Source organism: Musca vetustissima, unplaced genomic scaffold, assembly GCF_032173495.1.
Source record: "Musca vetustissima isolate MV318-11 ecotype Yass unplaced genomic scaffold, APGP_CSIRO_Mvet_v1 utg30935, whole genome shotgun sequence".
In the NCBI taxonomy this organism is placed as follows: Eukaryota; Metazoa; Arthropoda; class Insecta; order Diptera; family Muscidae; genus Musca; species Musca vetustissima.
In genome coordinates this window covers 20,244-38,815 of record NW_026883756.1, presented here as the reverse complement: position 1 = coordinate 38,815, position 18,572 = coordinate 20,244, and the positions used below count along the sequence as shown (strand labels likewise).

The window sequence follows — 18,572 nt, the reverse complement described above, 5'->3', positions numbered from 1 at the left end:
CGCGTTTGACCCTTAGACTCGTTCATGGTTTTCTTGCCATTCCTCTTCTTCTTTGGGCCATTAGTTTGACATAAAATTATAGGCCATTAGTGTCTGTGACTAGTGGCCAATATCAATTGCAATATAATTGAAAAGGAAATTAGTTTCGCCAGGACATGAAGGAGCAGGGCACATTCTTGCGTTTTCATTTTGACATATGTCCAATGTAGTCAAGGATTTCGATTATTTGCTAGTCTTGCATTAATGGAATCTAATTATTGTGTGTTTATTTTTTACAAAATATTTTTTCATGGCCTCAACCAGGCGTGGATTTTTTAAAGAATATTTTTGTAAGGGAATTATATCTTTGTGCAGCCCCAAGATTTTGTAACGCCGCGATATATTGGTCCTAGGCCCACCTTTAAGTATACCGATCGTCATATCTCGACTAGCTGAGTCGATGTAGACATGTGTGTCCATCCGTCCATTATAATTTGTAGATCGGTTAATATTTAGGGGATTAAATGGACCAAATTCTAAATTATTGTCGGTTTTTCTGGTCGCTCCAGAGGCCAAACATCTCAAATATTTACATGAAGAAGGGGATTCGGCCAAGAAAAAGGTATGCCTGGTTTGATAAAGATCGGTAAATATTTAAATGGACGCCGACTTTTGTGTGAAAAATTACAAAATTTGTGTTCTATAGCGTATATATTTACACCTGACGGACATAGAGCCAAGAAGTTTATAGTATATCCAAGAGGAGTGGTTGGCCTTTAAATTGATACCAATTATATTGTCGTATGTACTCGGATGTGGGAGTTACACTTAAATATTTACAGGTGCTTACGTATTCAGATATTATTAAATAAACCATTAGCACACTAGAGGGCTGATATATAGCGCTGATCGCTTTGAAATGTTCCATGAGATTCCAGTTGTGGTCAAGGACAACGCCTATAATTTTCGATGATAATCATTTTGGGACGAAGTGGACCGAAAACTTTTTTTTCGAGTCGATCTATATGCCACAATTATAAGCCGAACATTACAACGGTGAAGGGGATCTGGACAAGTAATTAGAAGGGCTGTACTGAATATTAGTAATATTCGGAATATATGTCTGTGTAAGGAAGAGGTACTGTTTACCTCTAGTCAGTCAGGGTGTGCAAATATCACGAAATATTGCCCAGGCTCGGAATAAAAATCCCCAGAAAGTTAAAGTTTTGTAGTAGTTGTGTAGGGTATCGTATGGTCGGCCCCGTCCGACTATACAGCTCCGTTCACTTTAAAGAATATTTTTTCATTGCTTCAATAAGGCATGGATTTTTTAACGAATATTTTTGTAAGACCTAATAACGGCGTGGATTTTTTAAGGAATATTTTTGTAAGGTCTAATAAAGGTGTAGATTTTTAAAGAATATTTTTTCATGGAATTAGTTACTGGATATAATTTCAAAATATTAATAATAATAATTCAACCTCATTTAGTTGTTAGGCCTGTGATAATGTGGCGACGACTTGCAATTTTAATACTACAACTTTAATTTGATTATAATGAGGAAATTAATATAAAATGATATCGAAAAATTAATATAATATACATTCATACATCTTTTTATCCACATTACACAGGCTTTCGTGTGTATTTAATTTACGCTATTGTAGATAAGCAAACAATGTGTATTAAAATTATACCCTTCACCACCCTGTGCTGTAGGGTATTATGTCTTTGTGGCTATGTTTGTAACAGACAACCATGTGTCTATCTCGTTACCTTTTGCCTTTTGAGAATATGCATAGAATCGCTTTCTGAGTCGACTTATGCATGTCCGTCCGCCTGGCTGTCTGTCTGTCGATGTTAAATTGTAAACAAAGTAGAGGTCACATTTATGATCCGAATTGGACATTTTTTTGGCCCAAGGACGAACACTTTGCGGTTTAGATTAAGATACCTATATATTTTCGGCATCTTTATGTTTGCAACAAGCATTGTTGTTTATTATTTAAAATGGTTAAATAGTTAGCTTTAATTTGAAAGGCCGTAGCCGTAAATCTGCTCTCGTTGTAACCTTTCACTGGCCACACATATTGTTGTTATTATTAACTTGAACTTTCACCCAGTTGTGATCACTAGCTTAAATTGTAAGCTACGCACATATAGTTGTGCTAATAAGGTAATATCGTTTACCAACAAATAAATATCGGCATTGGTCGACAACCTTTTAATAAACATATCGTGTTTTATTTCTATTTCTTTTTTGCTCACGAGTACGCATTGGGCGTACTGACTCTATTGGGAGAATCTATTGCACTGTACCTGCCAACCACCCAAGTCCCTATAGTGCGGACTTAACATTTGGTCAATTCGATACCAGATTGGCTTCTTTTGGATAAGACCATTGGCTTGCTGCAATTACAGTCCACAGCATAAATATTATATTAATTAATACTGGTACGTATAGTGCAAGTGAGCAAAAACAATAATAATAAAGTGTTTCGTTTGTTTGTGTGGCCGTCATTACAACGCGTCACGGATTCCCTCCTTTTGTTGACGATCGGTCAAAGTCCATTCGCGGACAACCATACGGGAATATTAAAAACAAAACAAAAAGTAATAATTCTTCTTTATATTTGGTTACTTTTTGTTTTTCTCTAAATTCGTAGAGAAATTATCGTTCACATTCCATAATTTGTTGTTGTAAAATTAGTGGAAGAACTTATTTTCTATTGTTACATCTCGATCATATTGCTTTGAATATTTTCGTTTACAAAAATACACAATAATATTTTCATATATACGCGTGTGACATACGTACGTTTACAGCCTATTCGTGGCTACCTATTTCTTAATTTACATACGTACGTATTGTTACATACTCCAGCATCGTCGCTTTGTTGTTCTGGCTAGTTGGTCAGCCAGTCGCTTGCATGCGAATAAATACACACACGCATGTAAGCATACATACTGCATTTTCGCTAATTCCCTTTTCTGTTGTGTCCGTTTTATTGCACGGTCTCCCGCCAGTGTATTATTACACAGTCCCAGGCTGGTATATTAGAACAGTGACACATAATATTATATTTTATGGTAAATATAATATTTGTGTCAGGGAATAATACTTAAATATTTTTGGACATTTTAAAATCCAGTGCACCCTACAATCGGTCAATTGGACTTCTGTATAGTGTAGGGTGAATATCTAGCATATTGTTGCTTATATTTAATATTTTGGATTTAAAATATTTATTCTGCATTTCGTTGCAAACTAAAAGCATTTGTTGATTTTTTAATTTTTATTTAATATTGTGAATATTTTGTGCCCTACAATTGGTCGTTTGGACTTTTGTATTGTGTAGGGTGTATATTTTACATATTAATTTCTTGGTGAATTTAATTACTTATTTGTGTTTGTTGTTATTTTGATAATTTACGCTACAATCGGTAGTTGTTGTATTTTATTTAAAACTGTTTAGCTACAATTGGTAGTTTATTTTCGTTGTTGTTGATTTTCGTAAATTTTATCAGAGATTTTTGTATATTTTTTGCACCATTATACGGTAATTTATATATCTCATATTTGATTTGTGAATATATTCAAACTAGATTTTATTGAAAGCTATAGAGATAAATTACCTTTTCGTATTCTGATTCGCTAATTCGTCTTATAATATTAATTTTTTGGGAAATTTCGTTCCCTCTGGAATAATTTTTGAATTTTTATTTGAAAGTTTTCAAGTCTTCATCCTGTTTGTGTTATTTTATTTGAATTTAATATTTCTTGTGTTCTACTGATTTGCCCTGAACTTATAATTGTTTCAAATTTTTGGTTAAATTTATAAAATGGCTTCCACTCCCTTGAATTTATTCATTCGTGCTTCCAACTCTATGGTGAGATTCGCTGCACACTTCGGTGCATTGAAGGAAGACGAATTAGATATTTATGATATTGAGGTTAGGAGTGAGGAAATTGGAAAATTGTGGAAATCTGTTGAGGAAAGTTTCAATAATTGTCTCTCACATATAGAAAATCCTGAAGATCTCGATTCATTGTATAGCAAGTATGAGGTTTCATCTAAAGAATATATCGTTTGCAAATCCACTATAAAAAGATTGATATCTAAGATCAGAAGATCTAATGAATCATCCCTGAATTCTTCATCGAGCAATTCAGTAGTGTCAGTAACGGAAAATCCCGACAAAATTTCTTCGGAAAACCTTTCGGTAGATGCCGCCGTTAAAAACATGAGCTCGTCGTCCCACACTTCTCTCGAGGTGGGAACACAGGCATCTAGCTCCACAATATTGAATATTGAGAAAACTAGAATAGGCCAAAGCTTTGTCGTAGATCCTCCAAAAACAGATAACCTTCATAATCTTGCGATTCCTCCTTGTACTATTGATATTTTCAGTGGAAATATTCTTGATTGGCCCACTTTCAGAGATTTGTTTAGTGCGGTATATATTTATAACTCCCGATTGACAGACATTGAGCGTCTATGTCATCTGTTGAGTAAAACTAGTGGTGAGGCTCGAGAAATCGTCTCGAAATTTCCTTTAACTCATCGGAGTTTTGAACCTGCGTGGAATGCATTGAATTCCACTTATAATAATCCACGATTGATTGTCCATAGTCATTTGAAAACTTTGTTTGGCCTTCCTGTGCTGAATCAGGAAAGTAGTTCGGGACTAAAGTCGATTCAACGCGGAATTAATAGTTGTCTTTCCGCAATGGCAATTTATAACATACCAACGGAAAATTGGGATCCGATTGTGGTATTTCTTTGTTTGCAAAAATTGCCCAAATTAACACATGCATTATGGGAGCAAAATGTAAAATCAAAATCGTCTCTTTCATCTTGGAAAGAGTTAGATGCATTCTTGACAGAGAGAATTCGAACTCTTCTGTGTTTGCATGAGATGAGAAATTTCGGCACTGTGTCCAAATCGAATAATAAAATCAATTCCATTTCGTCTAAATGTGCGACTTCTACACCTCGTTCGTCGTATAATTCATGTTGCGTTCTTTGTTCAGAGCAACACCAGTACATCTTTGCTCTCGGTTTGTAAATTGTACACCTGCCGATAGATTTAAATTGGTCAAAAAGCATCGTTTGTGTGTAAATTGTCTTCGTAGGGGACACGAAGTCAAAAATTGTAACAGTCGTACTTGTCGAAAGTGCAATCAGAGACATCATACTCTATTGCACAGAGATAGCTCTATAGTGAGCACTCCGAGTCAGATGGTGACTCCTATAAATTCTTATTTATCGTCTTCGGCACCAACTTTTCGTCCACGCAATTTAAATGTTAATAGTCATTTGCCCTCTTCCACTGTGATTGATCCACCCGCATCGGCGGTCACTGCTATTCGACAGACCTTTCACGCCACGCAGAACAAAGCAGTTCTATTGGGGACAGCCATGGTCAATATTGTTAACAATGGTGCTTGTTTTCCTGCTCGGGCGTTAATAGATCCGGCTTCTGAGTCGTCTTTCATTTCTGAACGGCTTCAGAAGAAATTGAAATTGCCGGTTAAACCCACAATTTCGACAATTCGTGGAGTAAATAGTACTGTTGCCACAACTTGTCGAAAAATATGTTCATTTAAACTGGGTAGTTGTCGTAATAGGTCTCACAGTTTGGAAACGTCAGCATTGGTAGTAGATTCCATATCGGGAAATCTTCCATCCATTTCGATTACTTCGGATCTTAAATCGGATTTGTCAAATATAGTTTTGGCAGATACCGATTTCCTTGAATCTCGTCCAGTAGATATTTTGATAGGAGCAGACTTATATCCACAAATCGTAAAAAATCATAGTTTTCGACTTTCGTCTGGATCGCTGCTCGCTCAAAATACAAAATTCGGCTGGATAATTACTGGTCCTATAACATAAATTGTTTTTCGTAAATCGTACGAAATCGTTGTAAGGCGGCCCTCAACAAACATAACACAATTTGGCTCACATATCGCGGGGTCCCTAATGGCCCTTTCGTTTCGCGGGGTCCCTAATGACTCTTTCGTTTCGCGGGGTCCTTCATGGCTCTATCGTTTCGCGGGGTCCCTAATGGCCCTTTCGTACCACAGGTCCTTTCTGGCCTCACACAACCGCGGGGTCCCTAATGGCCCATTCGAACAACAGGTCATTGATGATCTATATAATCGCGGGGTCCCTAATGGCCCTATCGTTAGCATGTAAGCTTGTTATTTGAAAAAAGTAAAAAAAAATGATGAAAAAAAAAATTGGAAAAAATATTTGAAAAAATGTAAAAGGTTTTGCTCACCATGCACTATGCCGTTAATTATAATTTATCATATATGTTAAAACATATGGATGTTTCAAGGGAGGCGGCAAATGTTTAAGCGAGAATGCTATTTAAAATGGTTAAATAGTTAGCCTTTAATTTGAAAGGCCGTAGCCGTTGAAATCTGTCTACTCCTTTTTATTACACCCTTGTAATAGTATGAGGCTGACAGATTTCAACGGCCTTTGTTTACATTTTTGAGTTTGCGCCACCTTAAGGCATCTATATGTCAACAAGCATTGTTATTATTAACTTGAACTTTCGTTGTAACCTACGGGCCACACATATTGTTGTGATCACTAGCGCTTAAATTGTAAGCTACGCACATATAGTTGTGCTAATAAGGTAATATCGTTTACCAACAAATAAATATCGGCATTGGTCGACAACCTTTTAATAAACATATCGTGTTTTATTTTCTATTTCTTTTTTGCTCACGAGTACGCATTGGGCGTACTGACTCTATTGGGAGAATTCGTTGCACTGTACCTGCCAACCACCCAAGTCCCTATAGTGCGGACTTAACAATTGGGGTCTAGAATGATGTGTGTTAAGTTTCCTGAAAATCGGTTCAGATTTTATGCAAATGGTGCACCAAAGCCCCTATATATCTTCCGATTCGCACGAAATTTGCCAAAGCGCACTGAATTGTGTCTAGAATGATGTCTGCTAAGTTTCGTGAAAATCGGTTCAGATTTTGCCACAACCCGCAATGAGTGGTCTTGGCCGATTTTAGATGTTTTGAAGTTTAAAAAGTACGGCCTGAACCAATCTATACCATATTCTTATTTCAATACCAATTTGTAGCAACAGAAAATCTTATTGCTAGCTCATATCAGGGACTCGTCACAATAATTTCTTGTCCAAAAAATGCGATTTTTGAGATATGTGCACTAAAGTAGGGTGCATGGCACGTAAATCGAAATTGATTGTTATTTGTGAAATTTCCATTGTAACGGAAATTTATCTACGAACGTGTACAACCGCAATAACGTGTATCTACGTCACTTTAATAAATTATGGCATTGTTGCTATAAATCGTATTGTAATGTGAGAATCGAGTCAAAATTAATGAGAAAGAAAGAGAGAGTACACACACAATTTTTTTCGAGAGAACACACACATCCTGACGCAGCCACAACCATGGAAATCAAATAAATACCGTTAACAAGAGACAGACTGGAGACATTTATTGTTGAGCATTGGCCAAGTGTTGAACAGTTCGAACGGATAATAAAAAGATACCAGTTAACGGAATAACCGGAAATAAGCAGTGTATAACTGAAAAATAGCAGCAGGAAATACATATATACAAGGAAGTGTTCATGGAATTCCTTTGTTAAAAAAGCAAGGATTTTCGTTTCGGAAAAAATAATTTTCAAAAATTCAAAATAATAACAAAAGTTAATATAAATTATTGAAATTTTCTTGAAGTGGAGTACAACGCCCATATTTAAAGCAGACGAAGAAAAAAAAGAAAGCAAAGAAAATCTTGTGTATACAAAGACTCGAGAGACGGCAGGCCAGGCATTAATTGTGGGTGCACGCACGTTTACAAGGACTTGACACAGATTTCAAATTGCAATCGTGCACCACAATCACAGAGAGATTTAAAAGACAAAAAAGAAAAAAAATATTTTGAAAAAAGTGCAGTAAAAAAATATAACTTTTGGAAATAATTAAAAAAATCATTTATTTAAAAAAAGACTGAATAAACGAATTTATTCATTAAAGAGACTTCAATCAAAAAGACCAAACATCTCATAAATTGGAATCGTTTTTGTATTAAATTTTACTTGGAACCAATTGTCAAGATAACAAACTCCAGACGTTAACGTCCAGCCAACACTAAAATTCAATTCATTAAAAAAGTCCGTTTAATTACCCCAACAACGGAGCCCCTAAACAAATTTCTTAATCGCAAGGATAAAAACAATCCATGTCTGTGGCTCAAATATTTCGAAAATAAACGCAAGACCACTCCCCATCGGTAGCAGACGGTTGGCGAAGCGGGCCGACAACTTAGCTCAGCTTGGTATCAGATAAACGACAACAGCAGTAACAAATAACAATTTTTTTTTATTTCTGGTTTTGGGGTTTCAAATTCTGTCCAAATTGTAATTTCCTGTTCGCATACTCACACACCCACACATAAATGTTTTATAAACCCATATCAATGGAGTACTTAATTAATATATTGAAATTTAATATTAAATATTTAAAAAATCAATAATATAATTGCAAAGCAGAAGAACAAGAGAGTAGTGTTGTAAACCCACAACAACAATAACCACAACACCAACAACAACTCATAGAAGGCGTCCCGATCTGGGAAATAAATAAATATTGAAGCAACCAGAAGAACTGCAGAGACCAAATTTAAATGTGTTCTCAGAAACATTTTTTTTAAACGACAAAAAATATTCCTATCCGGAAAATATGTAACCAATAATATTGAAAAAAAAAATTAAAAACACCCAAGAAAAATATTCATCCAATTAAAGTATACCAACAGAAGCAACACCAACAAAAAGGCAAATCCTCTTAAATAGCTGTTCCATCAAACCTCTGGACACAAAGCAAAACAAAAAAATCATAGCCAAAAGGCAAACAGACAAAAGGCATACAGACAACCGAGCACAGCACAGCACGAGCGCCCTTGAGGCCAATCTCTCAACAACATCTTTATTAACAGCAACAAAGCAACAACAACAACAAGGAAAATCAACAAACAAAGCTCTCAACTGCATTTGCATTTCCCCACACACATATATATTTGCATATATTTACACCTGTGTCTAAAACTAAGAGGGTAGGCCACAACAACCCCTACCAACAACACCGACAATAAAGAGCCTAGCATCTCTTACCCTCCCCCACCACAATTTTCTCTGACTCTCAATAATAACAACATCGTAAAACAAGAACAACAACAACAGCAAGAAAACAAATACTGCCCGTTTGACGCCGTGAGGCGTATTAACACAACAACAACAAACACCCACCCAATAACCGACCAACAACAATATCGAAAAAAAAATATTTGTTCGAGCTTCGTTCACGTTCTTTGGTTACGTTTAAGTTCGGGTTATTTGTTTATTTTTTTTTTTCCTGGGAATTTTTTTTGAAATGGAAAAATCTGAACAATTTTCAGATTATCTTTTTGCCAAAATGGGTCCACCAAATTCTACCACCGTCAACGGTTCGGAGTTACCGCCCAAAACTACCGAACGCTGTGAAGCACCTCGTGAGCTAAAAGGCATACGCAAATGGCTAAGTGAGAATCTGATGTTGCTGGTCACGCTGTCCGGTGTTATGCTGGGAGTGATATTGGGTGAGTACTAATATCTATCTATACTAATAAAAGAGTGAAGTGATTGACTGACTGACTGATTTAACGATTAATTAACGCCCAGTCAAAACGGCTGAAGCTAGAATCTTGAATATTAGGTGAGGGTCACTCTTGGTCCAAAGGTGTTAGAAAAAGGCTGGGTTTTTGGAAGTTCGTACTTGGCGAACCAGTAGAGCTAGAACTCTGAAATTTGAGTGACTGATGGAGCGTAGAGTATATATATCAAAGGGCTTTTTGGAAATTCGAACTATAAGTATGCGAAAAGTACTAAATTTGGTACAATTTCGTAGCATGTGAATGGATTGAGCTGAAAACTTGAAATTTGGAATGCAAATTAAGGTTGAGAAGTAGGGTCGATATGAGGATAGTTTGGAAAGCGTGTACTCATGTGTACGAAAAGTACTATATGGTACTATATTTGGTACAAATTTGACTTGGAGGTACAAATCGAGCTGGTTTTGGAAATTTTTTACTTATGTGTACGAAAAGTACTAAATCGTACTATAATTGGTACAATTTTGATTTGGGTGAACCGATAGAAATGGAACAATGGAATTTGGAGTTAGGATCATAGTAGGGATGTAGGATTAAGGTCAGGATTCAGTTTAACAAATTAATACTTATGGGTACTAAATGGTACTAAATTTGGTACAATTTGAATTTTAGGTGAACCAATAGAGCTAAAATCATGAACTTTGGAGTCAGGATCACTGTTAAGGTGTAAGATTGAAATATGTGGGATGTTGTAGAAAGTTTGTACTAACGTGTACTAAATTTGGTACATTTTAAATTGCGATAGATAATTTAATAGCGATAGAGTTGAAATCATGAAATTTTGATTTAGGATCATTGTGGATGTGTAGGATTGGGGTATGTAGGAAGTTTTGAAAATTCTTACTACTGTGTACTAAATTTGGTACAATTTGAATTGTGGGTGAACCGATAAAGTTGGAATCTTGATACTTGGATTTAGGATTGGGGTATGTCGGATGTTTTGGAAATTCGTACAACTATGCACAAAATTTCGTACATTTTAAATTGTGGGTGAAGCGATAGAGTTGAAATCATGAAATTTTGATTTAGGATCACTGTGGAGGTGTAGGTTTGGGGAATGTAGAAGGTTTTGGAAATTCGTACTACTGTGTACTAAATTTGGTACAATTTGAATTGTGGGTGAACCGATAGAGTTAGAATCCTGAAACTTGGATTTAGGATCACTGTGGGAGTGTAGGATTTGGGTATATAGGAAGTTTTGTAATTGGTACTACTGTGTACAAAATTTGGTACAATTTGAATTGTGTGTGAACCTATAGAATTGGAATCCTGAAAATTGGATTTAGAATCAATGTGGAGGTGTAGGATTGGAGTATGTAGGAAGTTTTGGAATTAGTACTACTGTATACAAAATTTGGTACCATTTGAATTGTGGGTTAACCTATGGATTTGGAATCCTGAAACTTGGATTTAGAATGACTGTCGGGGTGTAGGATTGGAGTATGTAGGAAGTTTTGGAATTAGTACTACTGTATACAAAATTTGGTACAATTTAAATTGTGGGTTAACCTATGGAGTTGGAATCCTGAAACTTGGGTTTATAATCACTGTCGGGGTGTAGGATTGGGGTATTTAGGAAGTTTTGGAAATTCGTACTACTGTGTACTAAATTTGGTAAATGTGGGTGAACCAATAGAATTGGAATCCTGAAATTTGAAAATGGAATCATTGTGGTGGTGTAGGATCGGGGTATGCATGAAGTTTTGTTGGATGGTTGAAGAGGGTACTTATGGAAATAATGTGTGCTAAATGAAACTACATTTTGTTAAATTTGAAATTGAGTGATCGTTTAGAGCTCGAATCATGAAATTTGGTACTAAATGGTACTTAATTTAATTTATGGTCGATATTAATGTGTAGATTATTTTTCTGACATATGCAGTTTGCTGTGAAAATGAAATAATATGTCAATTCATGTTTAAATATTTCCTACATTCGCTGACGAAGTTGCGGGCATATGCTAGTATTTTTATAAAAATATTTCTTCAAAGGCCAACCAAGGCGTAGATTAGAACATTTTTTCGAAGGCCATCAAAGACGAAGATTTTTTAAAGAACATTTTTTCTAAAGCCAATAGAGGTTTGGATTCTTTTAAAGAATATTTTTTCTAGATCCAATAGAGGCGTGGATTTTTTTCCAAGAATATTTTTTCTAAAGCCAATAGAGGCGTGGATTTTTTCAAGAATATTTTACAAGGCCTTCCCAAGGCGTGGATTTTTTCAAGAATATTTTACAAGGCCTTCCCAAGGCGTGGATTTTTTCAAGAATATTTTTGAAAGTACCAATAGAGCTGTGGAGTTTTTCAAGTAATATTTTTTTCAAATGCCAATAGAGGCGTGGATTTTTTAAAGAATATTTTTTCTAGAGCCAAAAAGGGCGATGATTTTTTTAAAGAATATTTTTTCTAGAGCTAAAAGGGGCGATGATTTTTTTAAAGAATATTTTTTTAGAGCCACTCAAATAGATCATATGTTCAATTGTGCAGGCATCGCAAATTTTCGAAACACTATTTCACAAAATGTAGACATCAAAGCGACTGCTGCATTTTTTCCCCCAACAACATTTTCTTTTAACAAGAATTTGGCTTTATCACCCGGCTAAATTATGACAACATTATTCGGTTTTATGATGACAGATATGGCTAAAAATAACAACCAGAAGTAAAGACGAATATCATCAGTCATCGAAGACAGCAGCAACAACAACAAATAGATTTTGCACCAGATGACAGATAAATGGATGCCCAAGAATGTTGTCACTAAATAGTTGTGGTCGTCTATTAAAAAAATATACTCTGCATTCCGTTCCGAGATTGTTACCCAACAACAATAACGGCAGTCATGTGTAACCGGACGCAATTGCTACGCCTGGTGGCTGACTGGCCACCACGGCCACGACCACCACCATTTAAAAAGAAATTCAAATTTCAAGAGAACAATGTTTCACTGCAAAATTGAAAATAGACTTGATGTAATTATTTTATTGCGACCTAAAAATAAATAAATAACAACAACACGAACAAAAAATAGAAATTCATAACAAATTGGGTGTTAGCAACACGTTACAATTATTTTTTATTTTTTTAGTTTATTTTCGTTTTTGCTGCGGGTATTAGGAAATAGTTGGGTGGTAGGGTCGGAGAGGTGTTACGATAGTAGGGAACCAAATTATTTATTCACTACGTTATTTTCCGTTGACATGTGGCATGCCACTCAAAGTTAATGAACTTTATTTTCATTGCTGGTTGAGTTCGAAAGTGGGCCTTACACATCAATGAATTGCCGGCGTGATTGCCTCGATGGGTTGGGTGGGCGTTGAACGAATTCTCAAATCCTTTAACGAAATTTGTTATTCTTTGGTAAATAATGGTATTTTAATTAGGAATCGTGACGTTAGAAATAGTTCCTTGTGAATGGGTTCAGTTGGTGACTGGCACTTGGGGAAAGGTAAGTTGAGTAACAAATTAAAGGTCAATGGGAATTTGATTGTTTATAAATAAAAAATTGTATGGAGTTGTTTTTATTTTTAAATCTAGGGAGTGAATTTTTTTAAAGAATATTTCTTTTATGGCCTAAAAGAGGCATGGATTTTTATACCATACACAACTATGTTGTCAGGGTATTATAGCTTTGTTAGCCCCAAGAGTTTGTAACGCCGCGAAATATTGGTCCTAGACCCAGCATCACCACCACACCGCCCGCGGGCGCTTTTTGTGTGCACTCATACAATCACAATTTTTGTTGAATAAACGACAGTTCACCACTTTTTCCACCACCGAAGTGGTTGCTTGTTTACAAACAACGTACCAACAGATTAGTCTCGTATGAGCAATTGATGAAGGAGGTAGTGTTGTCGCTTGTTTCTTAAATAATCACGAAAAATGATCACCACGGGCCTTGTCTGTGAGACAAACACAATCAAACCCACTGCATATGTGGTGGTTGGTTAACCCTGTCCTAGACCCACCTTTGAGTATACCGATCGTCATATCTCGACTAGCTGAGTCGACCTAGACATGCGTGACCGCCCGTCTGTCCATTATAATTTGTAAAGACGATACAGGCAACAGTTATGGACCAATCTTCACGAATTTTTGCATGTAGGATGAATGAAGACCCCTATTGTTTTTGGTAAAGATCGGTTAATATTTAGGGGATGAAATGGACCAAATACTTCATTTTTGCCGAGGCCGCAATTATGGCCCAAACATATCGAATTTTTAAATGGAGAAGGGGATTGGGCCAAAGAATTAGCAAGCCTGTTTTGATAAAGATCGGTCAATATTTAGCGGGTCAAATGGACCCTGACTTTTGTGTGAAAAATGAAAAAAATTGTATTCTATAGCGTATATATTTACGTCTGAAGGACATAGACCCGAGAAGTTGATAGTATATCCAAGTATAGTGGTTGACCTTTAAATTGATACCAATTATATTGTCGTATGTACTCGGATGTGGGAGTTACACGTAAATATTTACAGAAGCTTACGTATTAAGATATTATTTAATAAACAATTAACACACTAGAGGGCAGAAATATAGCGCGGATCGCTTTGAAACGTGCCAGTTATTGTCAAGGACAACGCCTATAATTTGTTTTTCGAGTCGATCTATAGGACACAATTGAAAGCCGAACATCACAACACATGTATGGGAATATGGACAAGTAATAAGAAGGGCTGTTCTGAATATTGGTAATATTCGGAAAATATGTCAGTGAAAGGAAGAGGTGCTGTTGACCTCTTATCGGGCAAGAGGGTGCAACTATCACGAAATATTACCCAAGATCGGAATAAAAATCCGCAGAAAGATAGAGTTTTGTGGTAGTTGTGTAGGGTATCGTATGGTCGGCCCCGTCCGACTATACTGCTCCGCTCACTGGTTTAACGAATATTTTCGCAAGGTATAACAGAGGAGTGGATTTTTTTAAAGATTTTTTATGGCCTAACAGATGCGATATTTCTTTAAGAATAAGGCGTCGATTTTTTTTAAGAATTTTTTTCATGGTCTCAATAAAGCGTTGATTTTTAAAAGATTTTTTTTCATATCTAAAATAAGCGTGGATTTTTTAAAGAATATATTTTCATGGCCTAACAGAGGCGTGGATTTCTTATACCCTTCACCACACTGTGATACAGGGTATTATGTCTTTGTGCATATGTTTGTCACAGGCAAAAGGAAACGAGATAGACCCATGGTTCCTTTTGAGAATATGCATAGAATTGGATATGCATAGGTCGCATTTATGATCCGATTTGAATGAAATTTGGCACAGCTCACTTATTTGGAACAAGGACGAACCCTATATATCTTTCGATTTGCATGAAATTTGGCACATCGTACTGAATTGTGTCTAGAATGTGTGAGAAGATCGGTTCAGATTTTGATATATATATATATATATATATTCGTCCGATTTAAGGTAAATGGCGCACCAATGTCCCTATATATCTTTCGATTTTCACGATATTTGGCACGGTGTACTCAATTGAGTCTAAATTTATCTGTGTTAAGTTTCGAGAAAACCGGTTAAGATTTTTATATAGTTTTGAAAGATTTTAGGTAAATGGTAGGTAAGTCCCTATATATTTTCCGAAATTTTCCATAGTGTACTGAATTGACGCTAGAATGATGTGTGCCAAGTTTCGAGAAAATTGGGTCAGATTTAGATATAGCTCCCATATATTTTTTGGACCGATTTAAGGTAAATGGGGCACCAAAGTCCCTAAATATCTTTCGATTTGCACGAAATTTGGCGCAGGGTGCAGAATTTTGTCCAGAATGGTATGTGATAAGTTTCGAGAAAATCGGTTCAGATTTAGATATAGTCCCCATATATAGTTTTGACCGATTTTAGGTAAATGGTGTACTCAATTGGGTCTAGAATGACGTGTGCAAAAATATGCAGAAAATTGGGTCAGATTTAGATATAGCTCCCATGTATATATATACATATATAGTCGTCCGATTTAAGGTAAAATGATGTGTGCTAAGCTTCGAGAAAATCGGTTTAGATTTAGATATAGCTCCCATATATAGTTTTGTCCGAATTTATGTAAATGATGTACCAAAGTCGCTATATATCTTTCGATATGCGAGAAATTTTGCATGGTGTACTCAATTGAATCTAGAATGACGTATGCCAAATATCGAGATATCGTCCGATTTAAGGTAAATGGGGATCCAAAGTCCATATATATCTTTCGATTTACACGAAATTTGGCAAAGAGAACTGAATTAGGTCCATATTTTTTTATGGATTTTTTTTAAAAAATGGTTTTTCTTTGCCTAACAGAGGCGTGGATTTTTTAAAGAATATTTTCATAGCCTAACAGGGTTGTGGATTTTTTAAGGAATATTATTTCATGGCCTAACAGAGACGTGAATTTTTTAAAGAATATTTTTTTTATTTATCCACTATTTACCATTGTTCTTCTTAATTTTATGTATAAGTTCAAAACAAACATAAATTAATTAATTTGCATTCACAACAACTGCAACAATACTCTTATTGCGCAAAACAAAAACAAATAGGAAAATCCAAATGAATTGCACTTGGTGAAAGATTTTAATTCCCCTTAATGGCGCCCAACTGTTGCATTATTTATTGAGGCTTCACATTGCACACTTCAGTGCACTTGGAAATAGAAAACAGAACGGGGATAACTATGTATTGGTTCAAGTTCAAGGTAAACAACATCAGCAACACCAGCATATGGTGGCAATAAAAAACGGAACCAATTCAATCCTCACACACACACACACAAACCATATCAGAAGCAACAGCTACATACAAACTTGTTTTGTTTTTCGCCTGAGTAAATATAATTTCTCTGAGAACACAAAACAAAAAACAAAGCATTTAATACAAAATAGGTCAGATAAAAATAGAAAGAAATTTTATATACAGCGGAAGGATACCAAGGAAGAGGAGGGATAGAGGGAAGGTGTTAAAACCCAACAAAAACATCTATGAACACATTTTGAAGAGCAAAAGTGTTGATGGTGTTGATTGTCACATAATCTTCGAGCTAAGAGGACATTAATGCATTCTGAGACACATTGACATCCTTTGTATTCACTTCGAAGGATACAGAAGACCATCACCGGTGTCACCGGGGATGAGGGGGTTAGATAAACAAACACTATTATGTGTTTTTATTTTAAATTTTTATCATAAATAAGCCATTCATTTTTATTTCTTTTATCTTCTGCTTATTTTTAGGTTTCTCACTACGCCCCCTGCAGCTGCATGAGGACTCCATAATGCTGATTTCATATCCGGGTGAATTATTTATGCGTGTCCTGAAATTAATGATTTTACCGTTGGTCATCTCGAGTCTCATTGCCGGTTCGGCAAGTTTAAATGCACGCATGAATGGTAAAATTGCCCTGCGGACCTTGGTATACTTTGCCACCACCTCGCTGATGAATGCAGCCTTGGGCATTGCATTGGTGCTACTAATACACCCCGGAGATCCAGATTTACATAACAATATAGATCGTTCCACAGATAAAAGGGCTGTGAATTTATTGGATAGTTTGTTGGATTTGGGAAGGTGAGTAAACATATTGACTAAAACTATTTTCAAATGCCTAACATAGGCGTCGACTTTTAAAAGGAGATTTTTCCAAGGCCTATCGCACAAGGCCCACAAGAATCTTAGATTTTGAAAGAATGTTTTTTCAAGGCCTATCAGAGGCGTGGATTTATTAAAGAATAGTTTTTCAAGGGCCTAGAATAGGCGTGGATTTATTAAAGAATAGTTTTTCAAGGGCCTAGAATAGGCGTGGATTTATTAAAGAATAGTTTTTCAAGGGCTATCAGAGGCATGGATTTATTAACGAATATTATTTCAAGGCTTATCAGAGGCGTGGATTTATTAACGAATATTATTTCAAGGCCTATCAGTGGCATGGATTTATTAACGAATATTATTTCAAGGCCTATCAGAGGCGTGGATTTATTAAAGAATAGTTTTTCAAGGCCTATCAGAGGCGTGGCTTTATTAAAGAATAGTTTTTCAATGCCTATCAGAGGCGTGGATTTATTAAAGAATAGTTTTTCAAGGCCTATCAGAGGCGTGGATTTATTAAAGAATAGTTTTTCAAGGCCTATCAGAGGCGTGGATTTATTAAAGAATAGTTTTTCAAGGCCTATCAGAGGCGTGGATTTATTAAAGAATAGTTTTTCAAGGCCTATCAGAGGCGTGGATTTTTTAAAGAATAGTTTTTCAAAGCCTATCAGAGGCGTGGATTTTTTAAAGAATATTTTTTCAAGGCCTATCAGAGGCGTGGATTTATTAAAGAATAGTTTTTCAAGGCCTATCAGAGGCGTGGATTTATTAAAGAATAGTTTTTCAAGGCCTATCAGAGGCGTGGATTTTTTAAAGAATATTTTTTCAAGGCTCTATACAAGGCGTGGATTTTTTAAAGAATATTTTTTCAAGGCTCTATACAAGGCGTGGATTTTTTAAAGAATATTTTTTCAAGGCTCTATACAAGGCGTGGATTTTTTAAAGAATATTTTTTCAAGGAGGGCATAGAAACAAGCATGACCAATATAATGCGCTCTAGTATAACAGTTTTTATTTTCTGTATTTCTTCTAGTGTTATAATGAATAGTTTATAGCAAACGTTTGTGGTGTGTGTCTATGCTGCTATATTTTATAGTTTATGGGAAGTGTTGTATAACCCTAGGTTTGGGTTTGTATCTATGCTGCAGTATATTTATATGTTATGTGATGTTTGTGGATTGGTGGTTGTATAAATATGTTTTTCCAGGGTTGGAAGTTATAAATGATTATGAAAGATGTTATAACTATTAGATGAGTGTTATATTTTATAACAGTTTTATTTTAACAATATTTTTATTAAT

The 18,572-nt window shown here is 35.6% G+C and overlaps 1 protein-coding gene across 2 annotated transcripts in view; it reads left to right on the top strand.

Moving 5' to 3' along the window:
- The window catches only part of LOC133330781 (excitatory amino acid transporter), a 34,723-nt gene that overhangs the window by 9,364 nt on the left and 6,787 nt on the right, over positions 1-18,572 (top strand). The window contains exons 2-3 of one of the 2 annotated variants that reach the window (XM_061539190.1): positions 9,444-9,623; positions 16,920-17,253. In XM_061539190.1, the coding sequence (XP_061395174.1) occupies positions 9,461-9,623; positions 16,920-17,253 (497 nt within the window). In that variant the 5' untranslated portion in view covers positions 9,444-9,460. Of the gene's footprint in view, positions 1-9,383; positions 9,624-16,919; positions 17,254-18,572 lie in introns of those variants that run through there. The other variant, XM_061539189.1, reaches the window with a different exon arrangement.